This window comes from Dreissena polymorpha, chromosome 12 (assembly GCF_020536995.1).
Source record: "Dreissena polymorpha isolate Duluth1 chromosome 12, UMN_Dpol_1.0, whole genome shotgun sequence".
In the NCBI taxonomy this organism is placed as follows: domain Eukaryota; kingdom Metazoa; phylum Mollusca; class Bivalvia; order Myida; family Dreissenidae; genus Dreissena; species Dreissena polymorpha.
The window spans coordinates 7,689,494-7,714,483 of record NC_068366.1 but is presented as its reverse complement, the minus strand read 5'-3'; the positions used below and the strand labels follow the sequence as shown (position 1 = coordinate 7,714,483).

At 37.2% G+C, this 24,990-nt stretch overlaps 3 protein-coding genes across 10 annotated transcripts in view; 1 reads left to right on the top strand and 2 right to left on the bottom strand.

Moving 5' to 3' along the window:
* Nucleotides 1–4,558, top strand: part of LOC127854037 (uncharacterized) — a 28,767-nt gene extending 24,209 nt beyond the window's left edge. Inside the window, exons 3-4 of the mRNA XM_052388954.1 lie at nt 494–592; nt 1,421–4,558. Of these exons, the coding sequence (XP_052244914.1) occupies nt 494–592; nt 1,421–2,770 (1,449 nt within the window). The 3' untranslated portion in view covers nt 2,771–4,558. The remainder of the gene's footprint in view (nt 1–493; nt 593–1,420) is intronic.
* Nucleotides 4,559–9,451: 4,893 nt separating this feature from the next.
* Nucleotides 9,452–16,366, bottom strand: LOC127854038 (uncharacterized). 2 transcript variants are annotated; one of them, XM_052388956.1, is made up of 2 exons: nt 16,010–16,366; nt 9,452–11,988 (listed from the first exon to the last, which is right to left on the bottom strand). In XM_052388956.1, exon 2 carries the CDS (start codon nt 11,908–11,910, stop codon nt 10,969–10,971), a length of 942 nt encoding a protein of 313 aa, XP_052244916.1. In that variant the 5' UTR covers nt 11,911–11,988; nt 16,010–16,366; the 3' UTR covers nt 9,452–10,968. The 2 variants fall into 2 exon arrangements, with proteins under 2 accessions (XP_052244916.1, XP_052244917.1); XM_052388957.1 differs by lacking the exon at nt 16,010–16,366 and adding an exon at nt 15,877–15,977.
* Nucleotides 16,367–20,444: 4,078 nt separating this feature from the next.
* LOC127854035 (centrosome-associated protein 350-like) overlaps nt 20,445–24,990 on the bottom strand; it is a 52,198-nt gene continuing 47,652 nt past the window's right edge. For all 7 annotated transcript variants that reach the window (XM_052388942.1, XM_052388944.1, XM_052388943.1 and 4 more), the window contains 3 exons: nt 23,838–24,019; nt 23,251–23,296; nt 20,445–22,804 (listed from right to left, as the gene is read on the bottom strand). In XM_052388942.1, coding sequence (XP_052244902.1) covers nt 22,741–22,804; nt 23,251–23,296; nt 23,838–24,019 — 292 coding nt within the window. In that variant the 3' untranslated portion in view covers nt 20,445–22,740. The remainder of the gene's footprint in view (nt 22,805–23,250; nt 23,297–23,837; nt 24,020–24,990) is intronic.

The window sequence follows — 24,990 nt, the reverse complement described above, 5'->3', positions numbered from 1 at the left end:
AATGGCCACTTCTACAGCCTATACACGGAGCACAAGGTAAGGGCCCCTTACTAGCCCCTGGGTCGACCCCTTCTACAGCCGATGCACGGAGCACAATGTAAGAGCGATTAGAGGTCAAACGTCACTGATTAGCCTCGACGGACTGCACAGGCTTATCTGTGACAACACTTTACGCACATTTATTATTATCAGTTTCCCCAGAACAAGGCCCACACATACGTTTACTTGAGGCAAAACGTCCTTTGTGTAATGATTGATATTTTGTCAAGTACGTTGCATTTCTATAAGTTCTCGATTTTGGTGCGAATTCATGAAAATTTATAAATGCGATCTCACATAAAAAGACAATTTTAATATTTTGAAAAACATATAAATTAAATACAAAACCTCACAGCTCTGTCCATCAGAACTTTGCGTGATTGAAATTATTAAAATAAACAGTACAACGTGAATTATTTCTTTAAAAAGAAACGCTGCGTGTCACGTGTTACAGGTGGTCTTCAATTTCCACTCACAGGACGCCGGACTCTCCCCACATCGCCATAAAGCGACTGAAACTAGCGTTTCCAGAACGAGGCCATCAGACGGTCACGTGAGTTATCGCCCAGCGCATTTTATTTATCAATTTAATGTCCTCGCTTTTTTGTGAATAGTTTGCGTTTTACCGGTATTTATTATTCTATTATTGTTTGGTCGACGGAATCAGTGTGATGATTTGGTTAGTTTTGAATGCAACAAGCCCATATCTTTATTTCTGCTGCCTGCATTTATTGGAGACAAACCACGTGTGCCAATACCCGTGACTCTGATTGTTTAAACATATATAACCGGCATGACAATATGAGTCGTGTTTTGAGAAAACTGGGCTTAATGCATGTGCGTAAAGTTTCGTCCAAGAATAGCTTGTGCAGTCCGCACAGGCTAATCAGGGACGACACTTTCCGCTTTTATATTTTCTGTTTAGATAAAGCCTCTTCTTAGCAAAAATCTAGTTTAGGCGGAAAGTGTCGTCCCTGATTAGCCTGGGCGGACTGCACAAGCTATTCTTGGACGAAACTGTTTGTGAAACACTATGTCTCTCTAACCGCAATACAACTGCATCACACAAAATGAAAGACATGAACTTGCCACATATTTTTTAATCTTTTATGAATATTAATTTTTTCTTCTGAGAAGCTGTTTGGGCATAATGGCCCAGGCATTTGTTAGGATATATGAACTTTACTTGTAAAATTTGGAAATTTGTGGTCGAGGGCAAATTAATGTAAGAAGTATAAATTCATAATTAGCAAATTGCGTTCGTAGAAAGTATAAGGGGTTTAAAAATATATAAAATATGATACTGTTACTACTACATACATTTAATTCAATTGAGTTTAAGGATACTAAAGCGTTCATGTGTCTTCATTTGTACCTACAGGCTCCGCTGTCTCGCTACAACTCCATCGACTCCACACTACCGCCCCAGGACAAGCGCCGTCTGTCGGTGGGCGGTGAAAGCGTGTTCGATTTCAACTTAACTTCCGGTCGCAAAGAATCCACGGACGGGACGCTATCCCCGTATAGTCTCACCAACAGCCCCTCGGACTTCCGGGCATTATCGCCAAAGTTCAACGTGTATAGCAGTCCGCTGTCGGCGTTCCGGAGCGGCTCCCTGGAGAGCACAAAGTCTCAGAGCTCTACGTCGTCGGACTCCGCAAAGGAGAGGCGCCAAACGTTCTCGGAACGGAACGCCCAAGTGAACAACGTCAAGACGAAAGGAAAGTTCATTCAAGCCATTCATAAACATTCTATATCAATTCTGTCCGCTGCCGCGTTCAAACTCTCATACGAGAAGTCCCGCACCAAACAGCTGACCGTTTCCTGTCCGGAACTTGTCCGAAACGGGACTCCTACCTTAGACCAAAAGACGACTAACTTCAACAGTTTTTCAGACCTGGGAACGTTCGAACGTACACATTCGGAAAAGGTAGCTCCGTCGAAGAACAAGCTCACTGTTCCGGACATTTTCACAACGTCATTTACTCACTCTAAAGACAGTTCCGAGGTTAAGAGTTCAAGTCTTAAGCCGTCGTCTAGCCAACAGAAAACTACGAGTACTGGGAAGGAGAGACCGCAGGAGCGACGAGCAGTGTCGCCATTAACCAAAACACCAACGGACGATTTAAAAATTAACCGACTCCTTTGTGCAGCCATGTATAAGGACGAACAGATCGCTCAAGTCACGGAATACATGTTCATAGGTAGCGTCGAGGCTGCGTATAATGAGCGGCGACTGTGCCGCCTGGAGATCGAGTCCCTCATTGACATCAGCAATCTGACAGAAATGCAGATACCGGCGCAGAAGAAGCTCCATTGTCCGTGCCTGTGCCAGACTGAATCCAAACACTTCAGGTCTAAACTGATCATATCGGTCCCGGATGAAGAAAACGACGGCATAGATCAATACTTCGAAGAGGTCAATAAGTTCATAGAGGGCGCTAGACGATGTTCAAAGAAGGTTCTCATCTTCAGTCTCGAAGGGAAGTCCCGGGCGGCGCTTTTCGCGATCCAGTACCTGATTGAGTTCGAAGGACTCCTGCTTCGACAGGCGTACAGCATGGTGAAAAAGCAGCGCCCGCAAGTGTCCTTAAACCCTTCGTTCCAGAAAACCCTGGAGAAACTGGAAAAGTCGCTGTACCCCGACGAGAGACACTCTGTGAATATCTGTAACGAGTATCTAAACGTTGCGGACCCGCAGGCCATTAAATGCGCCTGGATAGACTGCTGAAGATATGGTTTCGGCTTTAAGGAGGCAACCCTCTTGTTCAACCTTAGCTACTGGTGTAGAACAGTGGAAATATACATCTAAAACATGTAGTGGTGGGCGTTGAAAAGGAATTTCGAGGAAAATGCTTTTGATTTGATTTCGTGTTAGGGTGTTGAATTTTTGAATTACTATTTACTGATTTAAATTTTTAATGAAATGCGTTTTGGTTTCTATGTTTGGTTTATTTACTACTTTATTTCTTGACAAGGCTTGCTGCGCGCGGAATCGCTTCTTAAACGTTTTTTTATTTGAACGTTCATAGGCTTGTCTTGGGGTGGTTATTTTCTTCAACACAGCGTCCCTATATAATTGGGATGTAGCTTTTTGTGACATTACGAGGATGCGGTTTACTGTGCTCTTCATTTGCTTTTCAAGCCCCATCGATACCTCATTTTCAAGGCGTATGTAGATATTTGTTCTAATGACCGCATAACAAAGCTGTTACATAATTACATTTTGTCTCTTTTGCATTTCGTGTGGCATTCGGGTTGTATAATTTAGTCGTATCGCGACACTAAGAATTGAATTTATAAAAGTATTATTATATGTTCTTGTAAAAGAAGCATCGACAAATCATAGTATCGCATCAAACGCTGTATTGTGCTTCGCTGTGTCGCGTTTTGCAGAATCACATCTTTATCCGTATCGCGGCTTGTAGATATTCATTTATACTGTCTGGCGAGTGTAGCAGTGTTGCGTGCGTCCATTTCATCTCGTCTTGAAAAGTGACGCCTTGCGTGGCATCGCGTCTTTCAAACATATAAATAAAATATCAATTGGTCGCCGTGGCGAATTGCATATAGTGATGGTGTCCGTGTAGCGACAGGGAGACCAAGGGTTCGATACCCATTGTGGGAGCATTCTTTCAATCTCCTCAAAAGACACCAAGTACTGGTTCTACCCAAGGAAGCGGACTCGATATTTTTTTCTATCAGCCTTCGTCTTTCCATGCAATAGAGCTAAAATAATACCTTAAGATTAAAAAATAATTAAAATAATATTTAAAATATATTTGTTTAAGGAATATAATCTTTTAAGAAATCATGTTTGTAGCCGCATTGCTGAATGTCAAATTATCGTGTCTAAAGCAGCATGGCGTTCTGTGGTGTCTTGTCAGTTTCAGAAAGCGTATCGTGGGATCACGTTTCAATTATAGTTGAAAAGCCATACAATTACTTATTTGGTTTCATTGCATGATCATTTTTTTCGATACATTAAACATCACTATTGTGTGTACTTGTTTAAAATGTCCCTAACCTATTTGCATAAAACAATCTATTTCATTAACATTTTCTTGTCAATGAAGCTGACGTTGTACATTATGTACATTATTATTATTATTATTATTATTATTATTATTATTATTGTAATTATATTACTATCATTTTATATTATTAATATTATTTATATTAGTATCATTATTTTCATTATATGATGCTTTTGTATTTATGTTAAGGCGGATTGCAGTATGCTAGACATTGTTGAGTTATATCTACATATACTGTGTTTTTGAAGACCACATTGTAAAAAAGATATGCTATTTCTTAATGTGTTATCTTCGTGAAATAAAGTTATTATTATTATTATTATTATTATTATTATTATTATTATGTACATATGATATTTGAAAAAAATATCACACTCTAAAATTATGTTGCTTTGATGCGACTACGGGTTAAAAATGTAATAAGTTACCGGTATTTTAAATTTTATCGATCGAGTTGCCAAAATGTGGCCTAATTTGTAACAATCAATAAAAATGTGTTATAATATTATTTACATAGCATAAAAGTTCAGTATGTTTATAAAAGTTTAACTTCTTACAGCAAACTATACTTAAATGACTTAATTCATAATTGTATTTATTTTTAATAATAAAATTGTTATTGCTTCTGTCTTTATGATAGCTGACCATTTCTCCACAGCCCTTGCGACTTGGCTATTTGAATCTCGTTCTGGTAAAACTGGAATTTACCCTTTGCATGCTGGGAAATTTGTCGTCTGCTAAAATGTCGTCTGCTGAATTTCTAAAATTAGCATTTTCTTCGATTTTTTTTCAAAGAATATTATCAGAATAGCAAACAGTTTTGATCCTGATGAGACGCCACGTTCTGTGGCGTCTCATCTGGATCCAAACTGTTTGCAAAGGCCTTCAAAATTCGGTTCCCGCACTGAAAGGGTTAATGCATATATGTGTGCGTTAAGTGTCATCCTAGAGTAGCTCGTGCAGTCCACGCAGGCTCATCGGGGACGACACTTACCGTTTTAATGCACTTTATTGTTTGAAACAGCCTCTTCTAAAAGACATTTCAGTTTAGGTGGGAGTTTTTGTCTCTGATTAGCCTGACCGGACTGCACAGGCTATTCTGGGATACCAATTAACGCAAACACAGCATTAAGAACAGTTTTCGCAGAACGAGGCTCATTTTATTTCCAAGTCTGACTCGCTACATAATATTATAAATATACATATACACTCTAACATGTATTGAAAATGAATGAAATTGCGCAAATGAATGTTCTTTTGATGCACCAGACGGCACGTTTACCCTGCGTGTTGCACCAGACGGCACGTTTACCCTGCGTGTTGCACCAGACGGCACGATTACTCTGCGTGTTGCACCAGACGGCACGTTTACACTGCGTGTTGCACCAGACGGCACGTTTACCCTGCGTGTTGCACCAGACGGCACGTTTACCCTGCGTGTTGCACCAGACGGCACGTTTACCCTGCGTGTTGCACCAGACGGCACGATTACTCTGCGTGTTGCACCAGACGGCACGTTTACCCTGCGTGTTGCACCAGACGGCACGTTTACCCTGCGTGTTGCACCAGACGGCACGTTTACACTGCGTGTTGCACCAGACGGCACGTTTACACTGCGTGTTGCACCAGACGGCACGTTTACCCTGCGTGTTGCACCAGACGGCACGTTTAACCTGCGTGTTGCTTAATAATATGAGCCTCGTTCTGGGAAAATGGGCTTAATGCATGTGCGTAAAGTGTCGTCGATCATTTATATGATTAATCTGTGTAGTCCGCATATGCATTAACTAGATTTCGTTTCCTATTAACGAAAGAATCTATAAAAGCGGAATGCGTCGTGTCTGATTAGCCTGTGCGAGCTGCTCGCGCTAATCTTGGGCGTCACTTTGCGTATACGCACTAAACCCAGTTTTCCCAGGACGGGGTTCCTTGGCCATTGATCAACGATTAAATCAATGACACATATAATTAAGATATAATCGACGGGTAACCGTTGGTTATTGCGGTAATAACCAACTGTATGGAGTTCCGATGCATAGGAATTAAACAACGAGGGCGAAGAATCTTCAATATATTACGAGTGCTATCATTTGCTAATTCTAATTGTGGTTCCTGCAATAAAATTATCACTATTAAAATATAAAACGCAAAATATGGTGTTCGTTGCGAAAAGGATACACAACTTACAAAACAGTCAAAGCTATGACTTTAATGTCAAAGGCTGCACCATGTGCGTAAAGTGTCGTCCCAGATTAGCCTTTGCAGTCCGCACAGGCTAATCAGGAACGACACTTTCCGCCTAAACTTGACTTTTGATAAGAAGAGACTTAATTGAAACGAAACAAATCATATAAGCGGATAGTGCCGTCCCTGTTTAACCTGCGTGGACTGCACAGGCTAATCTGGGACGACACTTTACGCACATGCATTAAACCCCCTTTTCACAGAGCACGGCTAATATACAACATATATCATCAAGCTTCAAAATAGATCATTTGCCATCAGGTACATATTCTTGTTCTTCAATTTGTCTACAATATCTGACTAAACAGCAGATTTAGTACTCGTACAGAATCAATACGGATTTATAATAAGAATTATCGTTAACGCGCGATGAAGTGCAATGAACGCCGCGCAACAGTGGCGTAGAAATAGGAACCCAGTTAATGACACTTTAAACACGGCATTATCGTACTGATTAGTTCTATTTAAATATACTTAGCTATATAATCTGCTATAACCATGCAATACAGTTAAGGAAATGAAAAATAAACAAACGATAGTTTTCTGCAGCATACAGTAAAACAACGAACAATGCTGTGTTTGCTTCAAGTTTGATCTGCATTTTTAATAATCCATGCCTTTATATTAAATTTCAACTAAAAGCATTGCCAATACGCAAATAATATGTTCTAATCTTGTTTACACCTACATTTTACTTGAAATTGATGACATCCAACGCGGTATCCTTATTGAGACCCTCTCGCCGTCTGCATAGGCTAGTCAGGTACGACACTCTCCGATTTTATGGTAAAAAATAAAAGGAAGTCTGTTCTAAACGAAAATCCAGTTTGGTCTGCACAAGCTATTATGAGACGACACTTTCCGCGCATGCGCGAAGCCCAGATTGTACAGACCGAGGCTCATATCATAATATCGTTAACCCTTTACCACTGTGATAATTTTATTCACGCATTTGTAGTGCCTTAGAAAGTTAAATTTAATTAAAGACTTCAATTCCAACCCTTATATACGGATGAGCAGCAAACAGCATAAAACTTAAACCTGCTGTAAGTTACTTGCAGGTCGTTCTGGTGTTATGCTGGTTGCAAAAGCCATTTTCACTTGGCTTCTGGGAGCGAAATGGTTAATAACGGTCCTAGAGTTATGAGCGAATCCGCGACCGTATTCATTAAGCCACGCGTCATTAAAGCTTTGATCTCTCAAATATGGATAGAGGTATCCAAGTATTTACTAGAAAATAAATACATGCAGTGTCCTTTAATTAAATACATATTTTAATATACTTTGAACCAATAATAACTCTTTAAAAAAACGCGTACGCAATATTACTTCTGTTTCAGACATATTCAGAGAATCTGTTATTTTCCTTATCGTAAAAAATGCTGTTTGCATTTCATACAAATATAACTCCATTTTTTCAAACTAAAGCACAAAAACTCGTTTTGTCATTGACTAAACATTTTGCCATACTTACCGTTGAGTGATTTAGTCACTGCAAATAAACAGTTTAAGCAAGAATGGAAATATAAACGTCGATCAATCATGTTTACTATACCTAGGTACTTACCCATGCAAAATGTTCATTTATGGTCTTGAAAAGGCTCAGAATGGCACGACGTAAACAGCGAGTAATGTATGAGCAAAGTAACCCATCCCAATATATGAACCTCGTTCTATGGAAACTGGGCTAATGCATGTGCGTAAAGTGTCATGTATGGAAATATTTGTTTAAAGAAAATCTTTTCTATGCGAAAGTCCATTCAAGGCTGATCCCGGATGACACTTTATGCACATTTATTTGGACCAGATTTTCCAGAACGAGGCTCATATTAAAAAAAGTGCATCATTCTCAGTTAACCGCTGCATTTTTATATTGTATGCAATTTAATATAATTCGTAAGATGCTCATATCAGGACCCGTATACGCAAACCTTTGTGTATACTAAAGAAACAGACTCAAGAAAAATACATCAATGCGTGCCTTTATATAGACTACCTTTTTCGCTTATGTCATTAATATATGGTCTGAATTAAGAATTATTTATTCGATTAAATCAATATTATATCATTTTAAGAACATGTTCACACTTAAACCAATTGTCTTTATTTTTAATGTTCAGTCTAACTTTCTTAAATTTTGGATCCGTCAAGAGGTAAATGGTACAATATCCGTCTTGTTTCGATTATTTTTCATATTGTGTGTTTTGTTTAGAGATAAATTATTGGTTAGTCCATTACCATAACCGCAATAGCAACATTCGATATCTACGTTAAAAGTCTATATAAAGTTAATATTTAATTTATGCAAGTTGTAGCCGAAAATGTTTTGTGAAGCTGTCCATTTGTTTTTTTTCTATGTATTGATTGTTAACGTTTTTTAAAGTATATATGAAGATCGTGTTTAAAACAATCAACACCAAAAGTCTTAAATAATATTTAATCATTTATATACAAAATATATTTGAAATTTAAATGTATGTGTACGCTTACTTGACCTGACGCGTATTTTCCTGACAGTTATCAACTGCAACATTAAATAGAAAGCATTCGTGCAGTATACATGTAAAGGGACGCTATCCACACGTAATATATGTGCTCACCTGCGACGATGATCACCCTTTAATTGTAACAATTAACTTGGTAAAAACAGCCGATAAACATGACTTTTTATTTAAACACTGTCAAATGCAGCGCACATAAACAAAGTTTGTGTTACTTTAATAATTAAATAAAAGATAAAGGTAGAAATAAGAATGGATGGGTAGATTGATGGGCGGATGGATGGATGGATGGATGGATGGATGGATGGATGGATGGATGGATGGATGGATGGATGGATGGATGGATGGATGGATGGATGGATGGATGGATGGATGGAAAGATGGATGGATGGATGGATGGATGGATGGATGGATGGATGGATGGATGGAAAGATGGATGGATGGATGGATGGATGGATGGATGGATGGATGGATGGATGGATGGATGGATGGATGGATGGATGGATGAATGGATAGAATGATGGATGGATGGATCCATCACCCATGGATGGATTGGGTCCACAAAGATAACGGTAGAAAAAAGAATGGATGGGTGGATGGATGGATGGATTGATGGATCTTTGGATGGATGGATCCATGGATCCATTGATGGATTGGATCAACAAAGATAGATACGAACAGACAGACAGAACACAATAACAATCTAGATCACAATTTAACACCATCCATGAAACAAATGAACACAGAAAAGCGTTTAGGACATTGTCATGTTTATTGTCAACATAATGTGTAGTGATTATAACACTCAATAAAATAAATAATATAAAATATCACAGATATGCCATTTAAAGCATGACATTGTTTTGACAACACTGTTAGTTATGTGAATTGCTCGTTGCTCCATACAAACACTGTTTGATGTTGGAAGAATGACAAAGTTTTGTAATTAGCCTGTATATTGGATTCAAACACGAAACATTCAATCTCTATCAGAAAGAATTACGTATATGTGCTGTAATTAAAGTAAAGTTTTTACTTAAAGAAATTCTAAATTGAAAAAAACTAAGTTTACTTTTCGCCATACGTATTACTTATAACTGCATACAAATCAGAAGATGTTATTTGTCTGATATCAACTACAGAATCATGCCCTTTGGTTGTTTGATCTTCTCGAGCTTTTAACTAGTGCGATAGGTTTTTACTTATAGACCACTTCAGTCCATACGGAGAACAGTATACTTAATCAAAGATCTATCAATAAATGAAACAAAATAATACAACTGCAATATTTAAATAAACAGTTCATTTAGTTCATATCCAAGACTACTAGCATGGCTAGAGTTGACGATACAAAGTCGTAAATAAGTTCGCAATTCAAGACATGCCTTGCTAATAAAAATGCCCTCACCTATATAAAAAACATCGAACCGTGAAAATTTTCGATAATTTTCATTGTTATGATGTGAAATGAAGTCGTTTTCATGACATTGCGACGTCATTATTTCAGCAAATATACAAGAATAATCATTTGTAAACATGAAATAAAATACAATATTATTGGATTAGGGAAAATAATGATTTTAATTCATTCGTGATCATAGAAAATATATTTCACTCGTGAATTAAAATCGATATTCTACCAAATCCTACAAATATCCTCGATGTCAATAAGTTATCTAATCGGATGTTTTTTTTATCGTGCGTAACAATTGTCTTCAAATAACGATATCCAATCTGTTAACTATGCTTAAATCTTTCGTTTTGTCAATAATTTTGAATATGCAAAACAACAAATTTTACGACATAATATATGACATTTTGCAATGATCAGATATTCATTTTGTAAAAAAAACAGGAACAAAACTGTTATAAAAAAATAATGCGAAAGATAGTGCAATTTAAAAAAAATGCACATAAGCTTTTTATCATTAAACATTTTTCAGTTTTAAAAGATATGGCCGTAAACTTGAGGTATGATGCACTTTTAATAATAAAAACAACGTTTGCCATCACGTATAATATAAGCATGTGACTGATGTATAAAATGTTTCGTAACTGTCGTGAAATTTATGTTAAACACAACGATTATTTCACGTTACAACTATATAAATAATAATGAATTTACAATTTTCAGCTACGCCCTGACGTCATAATATCGTGCAAACTGCAGAAGAATGTTCTGGTTCTCCGGAATCCTGAGCGCCGGGACGCCGTACCGTCACATCGACACTTCCGGTTTTCAACAACGGAAGCACGTGCTTGTGACCGTACTTAACGGCGGCCCCGTACAACGTTAGAGGACAGTATGGCTGGAAATAGTTCTCTTTATGCGAGTAGTCTTTGGTTTCCATGTCAACCGTGTAATGACTAAGGTGCATCATTCTGTCATAGTCGCCGGCGATAGTAGCATGCGCGAACTCTATTGAAACTTCGTTGTCCATTAACTGTTTAATAATTTTCTCCTGCGCGCCCTTTTCTTTCGCGAACTCTATGAGAGTCTTTCCGCCTCTCTGAATGTTGATTCTGCTCCAGGATTTAACCAGAACGTTCACTTTGAATGCCTTGTCCTCTAACACCGGCTCCCAGTATCCGGGGCCGAACTTCCGGTACGCAGAGCGGAACTCGTATTCAACTGGGCCGGAGCAGGAAGTTATTAGGTCAAGGTGACTTTCTACTTCACACGTGGCTCCACATTTAATCAGCGCCACCATTAGTTCTAACAAATGTAGCTTTATGGCCAACTGGATCGGCGTCACGCCGTTTAAGTTTGCGACGTCAAACTTAACGTCAGCGTTTGACAGCTGATAAACAAACGGAACATATTTGGTCTCAGTCATGGGCGATGCTTCAATCATAATCACGTGTAGTAAAGTATTTCCGGTTTTGGTGCACGTGACATTGACGTCACTGCCTCTCTTAATGCACTGCAACGTCCGTTGGGTATTTCTGTCACAGATCGCCAAATACAGCGAGCTCCGGCAGAACTCCGGTGAAAGTCCGAGCTGGTCACTTGGAAATGTTCTGACCACAAACTGAGTTTGCTCCCGGACGACCGGGAGCGCGGTGGGCGGCGTCGAAAGAAGCTCCATGAAGCCGCGCACATTGAGATTCTTTGCAAAACTTGACGGTGGCTTTGTTATCAGCTCATCTCCCTTCGAGTTGTCAACCTGTAGTTACAAAAATTGTGCATTAATAAACAAAAAGGTTACACGAAGCGAGGGGCATAATGCATGTCCGCTGTTATGGAATGTTTAGTTTACAGGGGGGCTATTGTAAACGAACATCAAGTTTAGGCGGAGCGTGTCGTGCCTTTCCACACAGGCTAATATGTTACGACACTTGACGCACATGCATTAAGTCCAGTTTTTCCAGAACGAGATATAATGGTTAAAGGAACGAATAAGATGTCCGTTTGACAAAAACGTTCCTACTCACAATAAGATGTACATTGGTCGCGTTCTGTGAAAAGGGGGTTTAATGCATGTGCGTAAAGTGTCGTGGCAGATTATCCCCTGCAGTTTGCACAGGCTAATCAGGGACGACACTTTCCGTAAAAAAACGAAAAATATCATACAAGCGGAAGTGTCATGCCTGATAAGCCTGTGCATACTGCACAGGCTAATTCTGGGCGACACTTTACGCGCATTCATTAAACCCTCTTTTTCACAGAGAACGGCTCATACGAATAGCTATACAAATTACGATATAATTATCATCAAGCCCATTATAATAAGCATCAAGCCCATCATGATTATCATCAAGCCCATTATAAAACCCAGGTTATTAATAACAAGAGATTGACAAGCAATATGGTCGCCTACCATTGATACTTTACCATTGTCAGATACAATTTTTTTTAATTTTTTTATTTTTGCCATAGCAACCAGAATTCTTGACGTTGGAACATGAACAAATATGAAGATTTTTTACAGTTATCGCAGGATCCAGAAAAGTGTGACGGACTGACAGACAGACAGACTGACAGACAGAGCGCAAACCATAAGTGCTCTCCGGTTTCACCGAAAGGAGACAAAAATGTATGTACTGAAATTGGGAAAATATGAAACACGATAGCGATACTTAAACGGGCCCTGTGACAGCATAGTGAAAGAATACAAGTATTGCGATATAGTGACAATAAAAGCTTTGCAAAATGTAAGACGGTACGGATTATTTGGATTTCTTAAATGTGACCAAATTTAACCCATTTATGCCCAGTGGACTCTTCTATCCTTCTAAATTGGATCAATTTATTTCCAAAATTAGGGGTGTCAAGTATATTTATGTCTATTTTTAGAATATTTCATAAAGAAATTCATTTAAGCAAACAGCGCAGACCCAGATGAGACGCCGCATTATGCGGTGTCTCATCTGGGTCTACGCTGTTTGCAATGTCCTTTTTTCAGGACGCTAGGCATAAATGGGTTAATAATTAACAATCGGGAAAAAACAAGTGTGTATTACATGCTATGGGTATTTACGGTTGGTATGGTCTCATCTAGTAGTTTTGAACGGTCAGCAATTATAATTACAAACAACTTAAAAACGACAATTAGAATTATTCTTGTATTTCGTATTGTTCTGACGCTACAGGTTAGAGACATGACAATCGGCAATACTCGTTATCACAAACATTACATATTCGTGTCTTATTGTTTAATCAATAAATACAACCCTTTAAGAATAGCGACAATCTAAGGATTTCGTGATATCAATTCTGTATCGAATTTCAGCGATTTTCTCGTCAAGCAAATTATCCCAGTGCACTGATAAAGCACGGGGCGGGTAATTGCCTCGACAACTCAATGAGGCATTGCGGTTACTGCCTGCATGCACGATAGACACGGGCTATTACCCGCGGCGACAGATTTCCTTGATCGATTTGAACTACATTGATGATAACATTGTAACGTCTTGCTATAGTAGTTTTATGTATGATGATATGTACTTTTTGATTATCACATATTAGTTTAGTTTAGTTAAAACCTATGTATTTTAGCTCGATTGCATCGAAAGCCTAAGGCTTATATGAAACGCTGTCGAGTCCGTTTCCTGGGACTAGAACCAGTACTTGGTGTCTTTTAGAGAGATCTAAAGAACGCTCCCACGAACCCATGACCTCCCGGATGCTATAGGCGGACACCATGTCCACTACGCCACGGCGACCTTTAAAATTATCACATTAGACAGCATTTTAAATACGAGTTATAGAAGTGACAACACATTCAAAGTGTTACTCTTCATATCTGTATATTAATTAAGGAAAATTGAACAAAATAAAAGCCATATCTATGGCATGACCATGTACCGTTGTAACTACCGAGGCGGACGAGTACATTCATGCGTATACTACGTATTAAAATGTGTCCGATATTGCTCGCTCTTAGAAAACGTATGCTTAACAGTATTTAACGACAAAAACGACAAATACTGTTAAAGGGTATAACATAATTGCCCTTTAAAAATAACCTTCACGCTTTCCTTATTTTAATTTAATGTCTAATTATGTCACATTCGTTGGGGCGGAGTAATTTATCATTTATCATAGGTCAGGGACCAACAACCCCAAACATTAGGTTTGTGGATTTTTATGCTGGGTAGATAGATCAAGAACACCGTCCTTATCGATTTTGCAACATGCGCTTCCGCGTTTCCGACTGTGATGAAAGACAAATCTATGAATATTTCATCGGGAAAGTAATTTACGGAATGTATTCAGCTTTTCACAATGTCAGTAAAATACACTTGTGTCTCAGTTAAAACAAAACGTGGTCATTAGAGAGTAATTTTTATTTGTCTGATGTTTTTGCTGTTTTTGGATGTTGTTTAATGTTGTATATTGACATGTGTTTATAAATTTCTTGAATAAGTGTCAGCCTCATTATGGTTTCTAAGGCATCCCGCTTATTCAGAATTAACCCATTTATGCCCAGTGGACTCTCCTATCCTTCTAAATTGGATCAATTTATTTCCAAAATTAGGGGTGTCAAGTATATTTATGTCTATTTTTAGAATATTTCATTAAGAAATTCATTTAAGCAAACAGCGCAGACCCAGATGAGACGCCGCATTATGCGGCGTCTCATCTGGGTCTACGCTGTTTGCAATGTCCTTTTTCAGGACGCTAGGCATAAATGGGTTAAATTTGTATTAATCAAATCCCACGTATATAAGAATCACTATGTCATTTATACCATATATGCTTAGTGGACTTTCCCATCCTTCTAAATTGGATCAATTTATTTCCAAAATTTGTGATGTCTAGTATATTTATTTCTATATTTAGAATATTTCTTACAGAAATTCCTTTACGCAAACAGCGCAGACCCTGATGAGACGCCGCATCATGGGTCTACGCTATTTGCAAAGGCCTTTTTCTAAACGCTAGACATAAATGGGATAAGTTTCATTTATATATCGCAGTTATACTCGTATGTTTCATTTTAATTAATTATGCTACCTTTAAGCTGTAAGACACGAATTCACCCGCCATTCTAATACTGTATATATATAGCACTTTTGTCAGTTAAACGCGATTACATGTACATTATTACAAATGAAGAATATACTAGAACGATGATAATAACATTTAAAGAATCTCAAAATAATTGTCTATGTAATAAAAAGCACGTTCGTAATATCCTAAGAAAATATCGTTTTATTAACAAACAAATTCAACAAACCAATCGCCAATAAGAAGTACATGTCTATTGGATGATCAAATGAACGACATTGATTGCATGAAACCAGTATATACAATGAAATTACAATTTAAGTTGACTTAATAATCGAACTGTATTTGCTTATAAATATCCAATGTTAATATATACATATCACCCATTCGTTAATTATTCTTTTTAGTTTTCTTAATTGAAGCTTGAAGTTTACCCTTGTACGTTGTGCACATAACGTACACGTTTGAATTAATGACTCGATAAGAACAAATCAAAACCTATTAAGCATAGCAGAACGATACCTTTAAGTAAACATATCTGAGTTAATGAAGTGAAATTAACTGGATCATTTGTTAAGCATAAACAATGTTCATTACTTACTTTTCTCTTAAATGAAGAAAACTTTCCATGTAAACAGTAAAGATAAGATATTGAACGTTAGACGCAGTAGAATCAATTTAAGCAATAATTGAACTAAATAACTTATAGCATTGGAAAAAATAAACGCTCTTACCCTCAATAAAACAATCCACTTTGTATATTTTATGCCCCGCTTATATTTAAATCACTCACTATCGTAAATATCCTCGACGATAACACGATATCATTGAAATATAGGTTTATTTGAAGTCAAAGTAAACTTGAAATAGTTTCCATATTTAGACATTCATATATTGTAATAACGCATACACCACTGCCAAAATACTTTATCACAAATATCGGTGATTGTGCATATATAAGTCCGTAATCCGTCTACAATGTACGTATTGAAAATTTTCCAATACTGATCGGAACAAAATGTAAATAAGCATTTGCAAAGTTTAAGAAAGCGTTTAACTTAGCTGCTTGTACGAAACGTATTGTGGTAAAGTGTAGTAAATTAAAACGTGTATTGATTAATGACCCTGTGACTTAAGGTTTAGGCCAGGACAGAGACTGTGATATAAGATTACGCAAAACAATCAATATGAACTTACAGTTAAACTGCCTTTATTTCAACGGATTATCTATAGCCTGAAGTATCGTTGTAAATTTGTTAAAACGGTAGTCAAATTTTACCACTGATTTAATTTTCATAGGAGGAAAATTAATCTTAATGAATGCCTCATTTATAGTTTCACGTGATAACGTTTAGGTTCAGCAATAAAATGGCTCAAACGGGTACCGAAAACGAATCATATTCGGGGGTCGAAATATTAACCGCGAAACTTTTGCCCACGGTACAAGGTCGCGCCGCTATTTCATGGGGGGCAGATGTAGGGTTAATTTGTATATATATTAAACGATTGGGGTTAAATTGTTTTCTAATTCATTTCAAGCGTTGTTTCCATTCCAAATTAAAAGAATACATGCACCTAATGCCTCTAAGTCGATGTATGTTATTCTGAGAATGGTAAAAATATGTTGGACAAAAACATGACGAATTTCTGAAACGGTACTTATCATTAAAATCTAAATCGACATCAAACTTGTAACGGCATTTATAGCGAACATTTATACGTTCTTTCTCGCATTCACAATAAAGTGAGAGAAGCATTACTTCTACTTAAGGCTGTATATGTGTAGTTTTGTGTCTGTGCTTTTTATTGTTTTAGCCAGTAAACAGTGTTAAAAAATGACATAAGTGGCAAAAGATACTAACATTCATTTTCAACAATGTGGCGTATACTTTATAAATAATAGCATGCTTCAGAGTTTAGTACTTGCTTGTAATTATACTATTTCTTCATATATATTAAGTTTCTGTATTTCTTACATATTAATTCTCTAAAAGAAACTCGTAATCAAATGCCGTTTTATTTTTCATTTTTAAATTAAATCATGAAAAGAACCGACCCAAATCCCGCAGTTTGCTTTATTTTGTCCCGTCGACCCGAATAAGTTGTTTGACCCGTTTTAGCCACAACTCATTAACATTCAACGTACTGTCAGGTTGAACTCATTGCCATTCAACGTACTGTCATGTTGAACTCTCTACTGTGTTGCGCTTCAATGTACTATTTATGGTATATTAAGCTTCGGTCTGGGATAACCGGGCTTAATGCATGTGCGTAAAATATCGTCCCTGCTTATCTTTCCGCCTAAACAGGATTATCATTTAGAATGACTTTCATTAAACGAAAAAGTAAAAAAAGCGGAAAGTGTCGCCGCTGATTAGACTGTGCGGACTTCACATTCTAATCTAGGATGACACTTAACGCATTAAGCCCGTTCTTTTTTTCAGATAGAGACTCAATTGGACAACGTGCAAGTACGTTCTCTTTGGAATATCAAAATACTTACAATTGGTAAGTGTTCATTAGCACGACTGACACATGACGTGGAGTAATAAGTGAATGGGGGAGCGCTTGCCAACATATACGCGAAGATCGTGTTCTAATTATATTTAAGCATAAATAACGCTATAAATAAATAAGGATGTCTCACTTTCATCGATCAAAGTACTGCTTAGGAGAGATAAAGTGAATAACAAGCAATGGGTGACGACCGTATTTATGGACCTGAGGCATGAGACGTACACCAGCTTGGACTCCAGGGCAGATTACCAGAAAGACAACAAGAAGGTAAGAAGATGTAAGAGGCCAATGAGGAATGGATGGAGGAAAAACGTATCATCATCAATAAAGAGATGACCGCATGCAGCAGTAAGAAGTCCTACAAAAAGACCCTCACAAAGACCATGCAGCCCAAGGCCAGTGTTATATTCATTGCTGATGGAAATCTCCTTACCGAGAATGCTACATTCCTAAACAGATGTGGTGAATACTGCAGTGACATCTACAACTATCCGCTTCAACCGCACTCCAGTCTGCTTCAGAACGATCCCAGACCAGAACGACGAAATTACGCCCATACTAGAGGCATAGGTGGATGAGGCAGTACTTAGTCTTAAGGCAGGAAAACCTTCGGGAGTGGACAAGTCCCTACCGAGCTGATTAAGCACGGAGGAGAGCAAACGACTGCAGCATTGACTGTGCCAAAAGATCTGGGAGGAGAAGAAGTGGCCAAAGGAGTGGACACAGTCACTGGTCATACCCCTACCGAACAAGAGCAACCTCAAGTTGTGCGAGAATTACCGCACCATCAGTCATAATTAATCCCAGCAAAGTCATGCTACGCATCATCCTTAATCGATTGAACAGTAAGGCCGAGGAATTGCATGCTGGCCGAAGAGCAGGCTGGATTCAGAGCTTGGCGTAGCACAGTGGAACAGACCTTCAACTGCAGAATCGTCATTGAGAAACACCTGCAACACCAACTTTATTGACTTTAAGAAAGCTTTCGACCGTGTGTGGCATGATGGCTTATGGCATGTTATGAGACTATTTAATAATGACGAAGGGCTGGTGAAAGTCATTCAAGAACTCTACGGAAACGCCTCAAGTGCAGTACTTCTCAAAGGACAGCAGGGGAACTTCTTCAGGGCATCGGTGGACGTCCGTCGGGGATGTGTGCTCTCTCCCGTCCTGTTCAAACTTTTCCATAAGCAGATAATCCAGGAGACTCTCCATGACCACCACACCTTCATCTCATCGGTAGAAGACCCATCTCCAACTTGAGATTTCCTGAAGACATTGACCTCATGAGTGGCACCAGCAGTGAACTTCAAGATCTCACCAACATACTCAATTAAAGAGCAGGAGCATACGGGATGAAGGTCAGCATGGAGAAGTTGAAAGTCATGGTGAACAGAACGACCAACACCAGTGCAGAAATCACCACGAACGACAAGAAGCTACAAGGAGTGATCAGATTCAAGTACTTGGGCGCAACCCTGTCCTAGGATGGTACACAGAGATCGTTGAAGGTACAAGTACCGCTGAGGTCCGAATGAGAATTGCCATGGCGACCACAGCGATGGCCAGACTGAGCAGGTTGTAGACAAGCAGTTCCATCAGCTTACCCACCAAGTACAGGCTCTACAAGTCTTTATCCTACAGCTGAGAGACCTGGATGCTTTATGCGGACACAGAACGCAGGATACAGACATTTGAACACAAATGTCCCAAAAGACTGCTCTGCATCTCCTATACGGTGCACAAGAACAACGGGTATGTCCGGAACTTGACTGCAATACTTGTGTGTCCACAAGAGCCCCTTCTAGTGACCGTTAAACGATAAAAGTTTGCTTGGTTTGGACATGTCACCCCAAACGACTCTCTGTGCAAGACAGACACTCTAGAAGGAGGTCGACATTGAGGCCGTCAGAAGAAAAGCTGGATGGATAATGTAAAAGAGTTGTCATCCCTTCCCATGGATGAATTACTCTAAGCAGCACACAGCAGATCTGACTGGAAAAGGATTTCTGTATCTTCGTCCCTAATTTTCCCCCAATGGCCGAACCAGTCAAGGGATTGATGATGATGATCAAATAACGCTCTTTTGTCCATAGAGAAGTGCTCTGTTTTGTGCTTGTATGCGTTTCAAGAGTTTATTGATGTGATGACAGTACAGTGGCTCTATTAAAACCTCGATTCCAACCAATATATTCACATCGACACATTATTGTAACGTATTTGTGCATTAAGTTCTGTATAAAGTTAATACTCGCAAGTTTTTAAGTTTACGCGGCATTCTGTCTGATTGACGCTGTTTTAACGTTGTGACGCGCCTTAAGTTTTATGTGATGTTTTACCAATACATGTGTGTAGAAAAAAATATGAGAATACTATTGAACCGTTCTTACTGATGATGGACATTGCGTATATATCGCACATATATGCGACTCTGTCTCAATACCAATACATGGGTTGGATACGTGCATTCGCAGAGGAATGTAACAACAAACTCTTCATTAAAATGTAAATAGAAGACAAAAATAACGAACATGAAAAAATATATGAGCAGAACACATTTACAGTAAAATAATCTACATCTAAGCGATTTTAAGTACATTTGTAATACAATTTAAAGTATGTATGCAAGATTAATAAAAAAGCACACACCTGTTCCTTTGTATAGGTTTTATTTTTAAGTTTCTTTTACACACATATAATAAGTAATAAAACTACAATCACATCATTGAATCAAACCACTTACTACACACTAAAATTAGAGTAGATATAGTAGTCTAATCTAGTCTAAATAAAAAAGGTACTCAAAACAAAATTGAAACGTGATCCGGTAGATATTTCATGTATAACAAATTATCATGTACTAAAATACATGCTACATGCGTTTTTGTAGTCAAAACCTTTACAATTAAAGGTAATTAGCCATGCAGGCATATTGTATTAAATGCAACAACATCAACGAAAACATTAGCAACATATTGTTCTTAAAAGGCAAAACGTGAGCAAGACATTCCCAACTGGGAATTCTATCAGTTTCATGCGAAAATGGGTTTTATGGCATATGCGTCCAACGAAGATTCCGACTAGCTTGGGTATGTTCATAATTTGGTCAAGAGCTTCAGCAAGATTTCCCAGGCTGGTCAGAGCTACACTGGTGGCTTATGGCATAATACCCATTTCGCATGATGCTGGTCATTCATTTAAGTAAAGTGTATTGCTGTAATAAACTAAGACTAAGGCAATATCATATACATCAAATGTTCTAAAAAACAATTGTGCAGCTTTTTTAGGCTAAAATACAAAAGACTCGAAAATATTGTTATGGTAAAAGTCAAATGCTATGAAATCCATGCTTATCAATACATATTAAAATATTGTAAAGGTTTATCAATGTAAGGCATTTTATAAAAATTAAAAATATGTTACCATACATTATACTCTAACTAAAAAAAAGTAACAAACTGTTTACAAATAAATAAAAACATTGGACGGACATTGGAATAGAAGATAAAAATATAAATGTCCAAATGCAAAATGAATGTGAATATATCATTTAACATTTCATTAAAAAAATATGTAAGTAAACACATACATAACAATATCAAATAAATACTTTAAAAATACTGACTATATAACAAATGGAATGGATTGAAACACTATTATTTCTGAACAAAGAGCCAAAACAATATAGTTATTTTCATATGATCACTTACAGAAGTGGATGTATATAATATACAATATAAAAACATTTTTTCTATCACAGTTCTGTGGACTATCAATTTATCAACAACACACTTTATCACATAACAAACACTAGGTATCAAGGAATGTTACGAAAAACTAAAAACAGAAACATCACACAAAGTTGTGCTTCACAACGTTCTGTTGCTGTTGTTTTGTTTCATATATTATATATAAGTACATGGATGGTAAAATCATGAAACCATGTTTCATTAATATCCCATAAACAACACACTGCATGCAATTTTGTGTGCACTTATACTGTAGTAAATACATGACAAGACGGATTCAAGCCACATCTTTTCTGTAACTGTCCCTTCTTGAAAAAGTGAATCACATTTAATGGGCATTAAAGGAAATTAAATTGAATGTTTTTTTCTGCATTTTATGTGCATTAAATACACCTGAAATGCAGAAAAAAATCACATTCAACATTAAAAGATGCATTTTTTCTGTACTTATTTTTTCTGCATTAATGCACTACTTGTTATACATTTTTTTCTGCATGACATTAATACATTATTCAGTTCATTGACACCATTTTCCTCCATGTCAAGTCATGTCAAATACACTTTATCATACAATAAGAAGGCTTCAGTGTTTTAAGTGCATTTTTAAAAGATTCAGAAAAAGTACAGACAAAATTAATATGTTTATTAAATGGGCATTAAATGTGCAAAAATATGTTCCCAATACCGCTATGTTTTATGTGTACTATTCATGATGGGTGGTAAGAAATTATTTGAACAACAAAAAAGCAGCTGAACTTCATTGATTGATTTCCAGTAGCACAACACCTCTGTATCAATGTAAAACGCTCATTTAGTAAAGAGTCAGTCCACATTAAAATGACAATACGTCTCAAATGACATTTTATCATGTACAGGTATATACTTTGACATACATAATTAACTGGATTTCCTCCTTTTTATGACCCTCTACTTTTTGTCACATTTTTGGTATTAAAGCTTTGCGGTTCCATTCTGGCTTTTATAGTTTGTAGGTACCTGAGTCGGGTAGAATTCTTCAGGTTTCCTTGCATGAATTTTACAGTCTATTTACCGTAAGTTCACTATTAATTCCCTTGTTCAATTTATCCAGTACATAAGTTTGCAAGTTGTTTCCCTTATTTGATTTCCAGTCCAAAAGTTCACTAGTTACTTCTCGTGTTCAATATGCAGTCCAAAAATTCACAAGTTATTTTCATTGTTCAATATCCAGTCCAGGCCATTACAACCTTGTTATAGGCCACAAACACACCCTTGTTTGGCTTACTGCAAAACAAATGAAATATATATATCAACTATGCGTAAAAAATACAAAACACATTGATCAACTTTGTCTGAAACATGAAAATAAACAAAATAATGATATATGTGAGCATGCTAATACATTTGAGCCATGCTCTGTGAAAAGAGGGTTTAATTAATGTGCGTAAAGTGTCGTCCCAGATTAGCCTTGTCCAGTCCGCTTTTATGGAATTATTCCTTTAAGAAATACCTCTTCACACACTTAACGCAAATGCATTTAGCCCTGTTTTTCAACAGTGAGGCTCAATATTAAATGGCCTCAAATGAGTTCTATTTCAAATAAATTGCATAATTAAAGAATAACAATAAAAAATATGCGATTACATACACATACGTAATCACATCTTATTTAATAGGAAACCATATCAAATGAGCTACACCAGCAGGGAAATCATGCTTTATATACTCACCATTGGAAGTATCGAATAGCCTCGAAAATGCCATCATGCTTGCCATCTGAAATCAATTATATACATGTATTTTATAATGAAATAGTTTGAACATAAGAATAGGCCATAAATAAATCTGACAATTGTGTAAATTGCCAGTGAGCTATGAAATAATAGGAATACAACCTATACACAAATAGTTTCCTCTTGTCATAATTTTTAAGGTAATAGTTTGATTTGGAATAATACCATGTAAATCTTTACAAACATGTAAAAATAATTTAAATTGTCCGTAAAACCTAACAATTAAGATTTAAATATAGACTTCAACTTTTATAAATAGTAAGCTCTAATTGTAAAAGTTTTTGTCTTGAGGACGTAAATGAATGTAACATCTGTGTGGTAAATCTGTATTACTAAAAAAAATAAACCAACTTTTCAAAATAAATTTCATGTTTGTGTATTCCTTACACAAACTTAAAATTTGAGCTTCACTCTGGATAAATCGGTTTTAACGAATGTTTGTAAAGTGTCATCCCAGATAAGCTTGTGCAGGCCATTCCTTCAAGAGCAAGGATCATTTTCATTTTCCTGGTCACATGACATACCTTCCTTATCCAGCTCCACCCCCAGGTAAATGTCACCGCGACCTGGCAGGTGACCAATGAACTTGATGGTGCCCTGGGACAGCTTGCCCCCCTGACGAGAGAACTTTATCACATCATTGATCTGCAGGTCCTGTGCGCTACGTGGCGCAAATGGGCGCAAACCCTGGGTCAGGGAGTTCAGGCTGAAAGAAGCGTTATGGTTGTCAGAGGGGTATAACCATTTCCCACTTTGATATGTATTTAATAGATAATTTATATTTGGTATCATGGGTTTGCCTATTGTTGTGCAAAGAAGTTAATTAACTTGGAAACAGTGTTACCAGTTGCATTTGAAAAAGACAGGGTTTTTATTGTAAAAAGGGCACTTAAACCCATGTAGTAATACATGTATTAATTATTCCTGTAAATTATTTTTAAGATCTTGTGTTATTTATATATTTCATAACATGCACAGAGCTCCAGATAAGGGTCGTATTTTCGTAATTACGAATTATTTTCAAGTCCATTACGTATCTATTTTAAAATCTTGTCGTACCATTAAGAATTACAAAATCAAGTTACGAATATTATTTTTACATCAATTCGTATAGATTTTTATTAAGTTCTTTTCGCGCATTAAAGATCTTTTCGGTGCTTATATAGATTGGTTATCGGGTTTGTTTAACAACGCGCATTTTTTCCAATAAAAGCGGCGTGTACAGTCTATCTGTCAAAAAACAATGGCGGCGCCCAGAGAGCGTCCTAAAAAATTGCAAAGCGTGCAAAAACACGCTTTTAACATATTTTACGCAAAGTGAGCCGAAGTTGAATGTTAAGAAAGACATTATAGAAAATATCTTATACGATGGTGCATGTTCAGTTGCCGAAACAGTCGGAAAAGCTAAAAAAACGCGACACAACGGGTCCAAACTTAAACCAAACAAAAAGCATTGAACGAGTTGAAGGGACGATTCCCGTGGCTAATCGTTGAATAGATTGAATGGGAGACCCGTTTTAATTGTGAAATATGTAAAAAATCATCGAAGGCATGCAATCTAAGCACAGTTTGGGCATATGAAGGTATTTGAAAATAAAATTGTATAATACTGAAAAGACACTGTTGAACCTGTATAAATAAAGTTGCTTGTACATTGTATGTTTATTTTGATTTTTT

Coding starts and splice junctions, on each gene's coding strand:
- LOC127854038 (XM_052388956.1), bottom strand. CDS start 11,910: ATGGAGCTTCTTTCGACGCCGCCCACCGCGCTCCCGGTCGTCCGGGAG.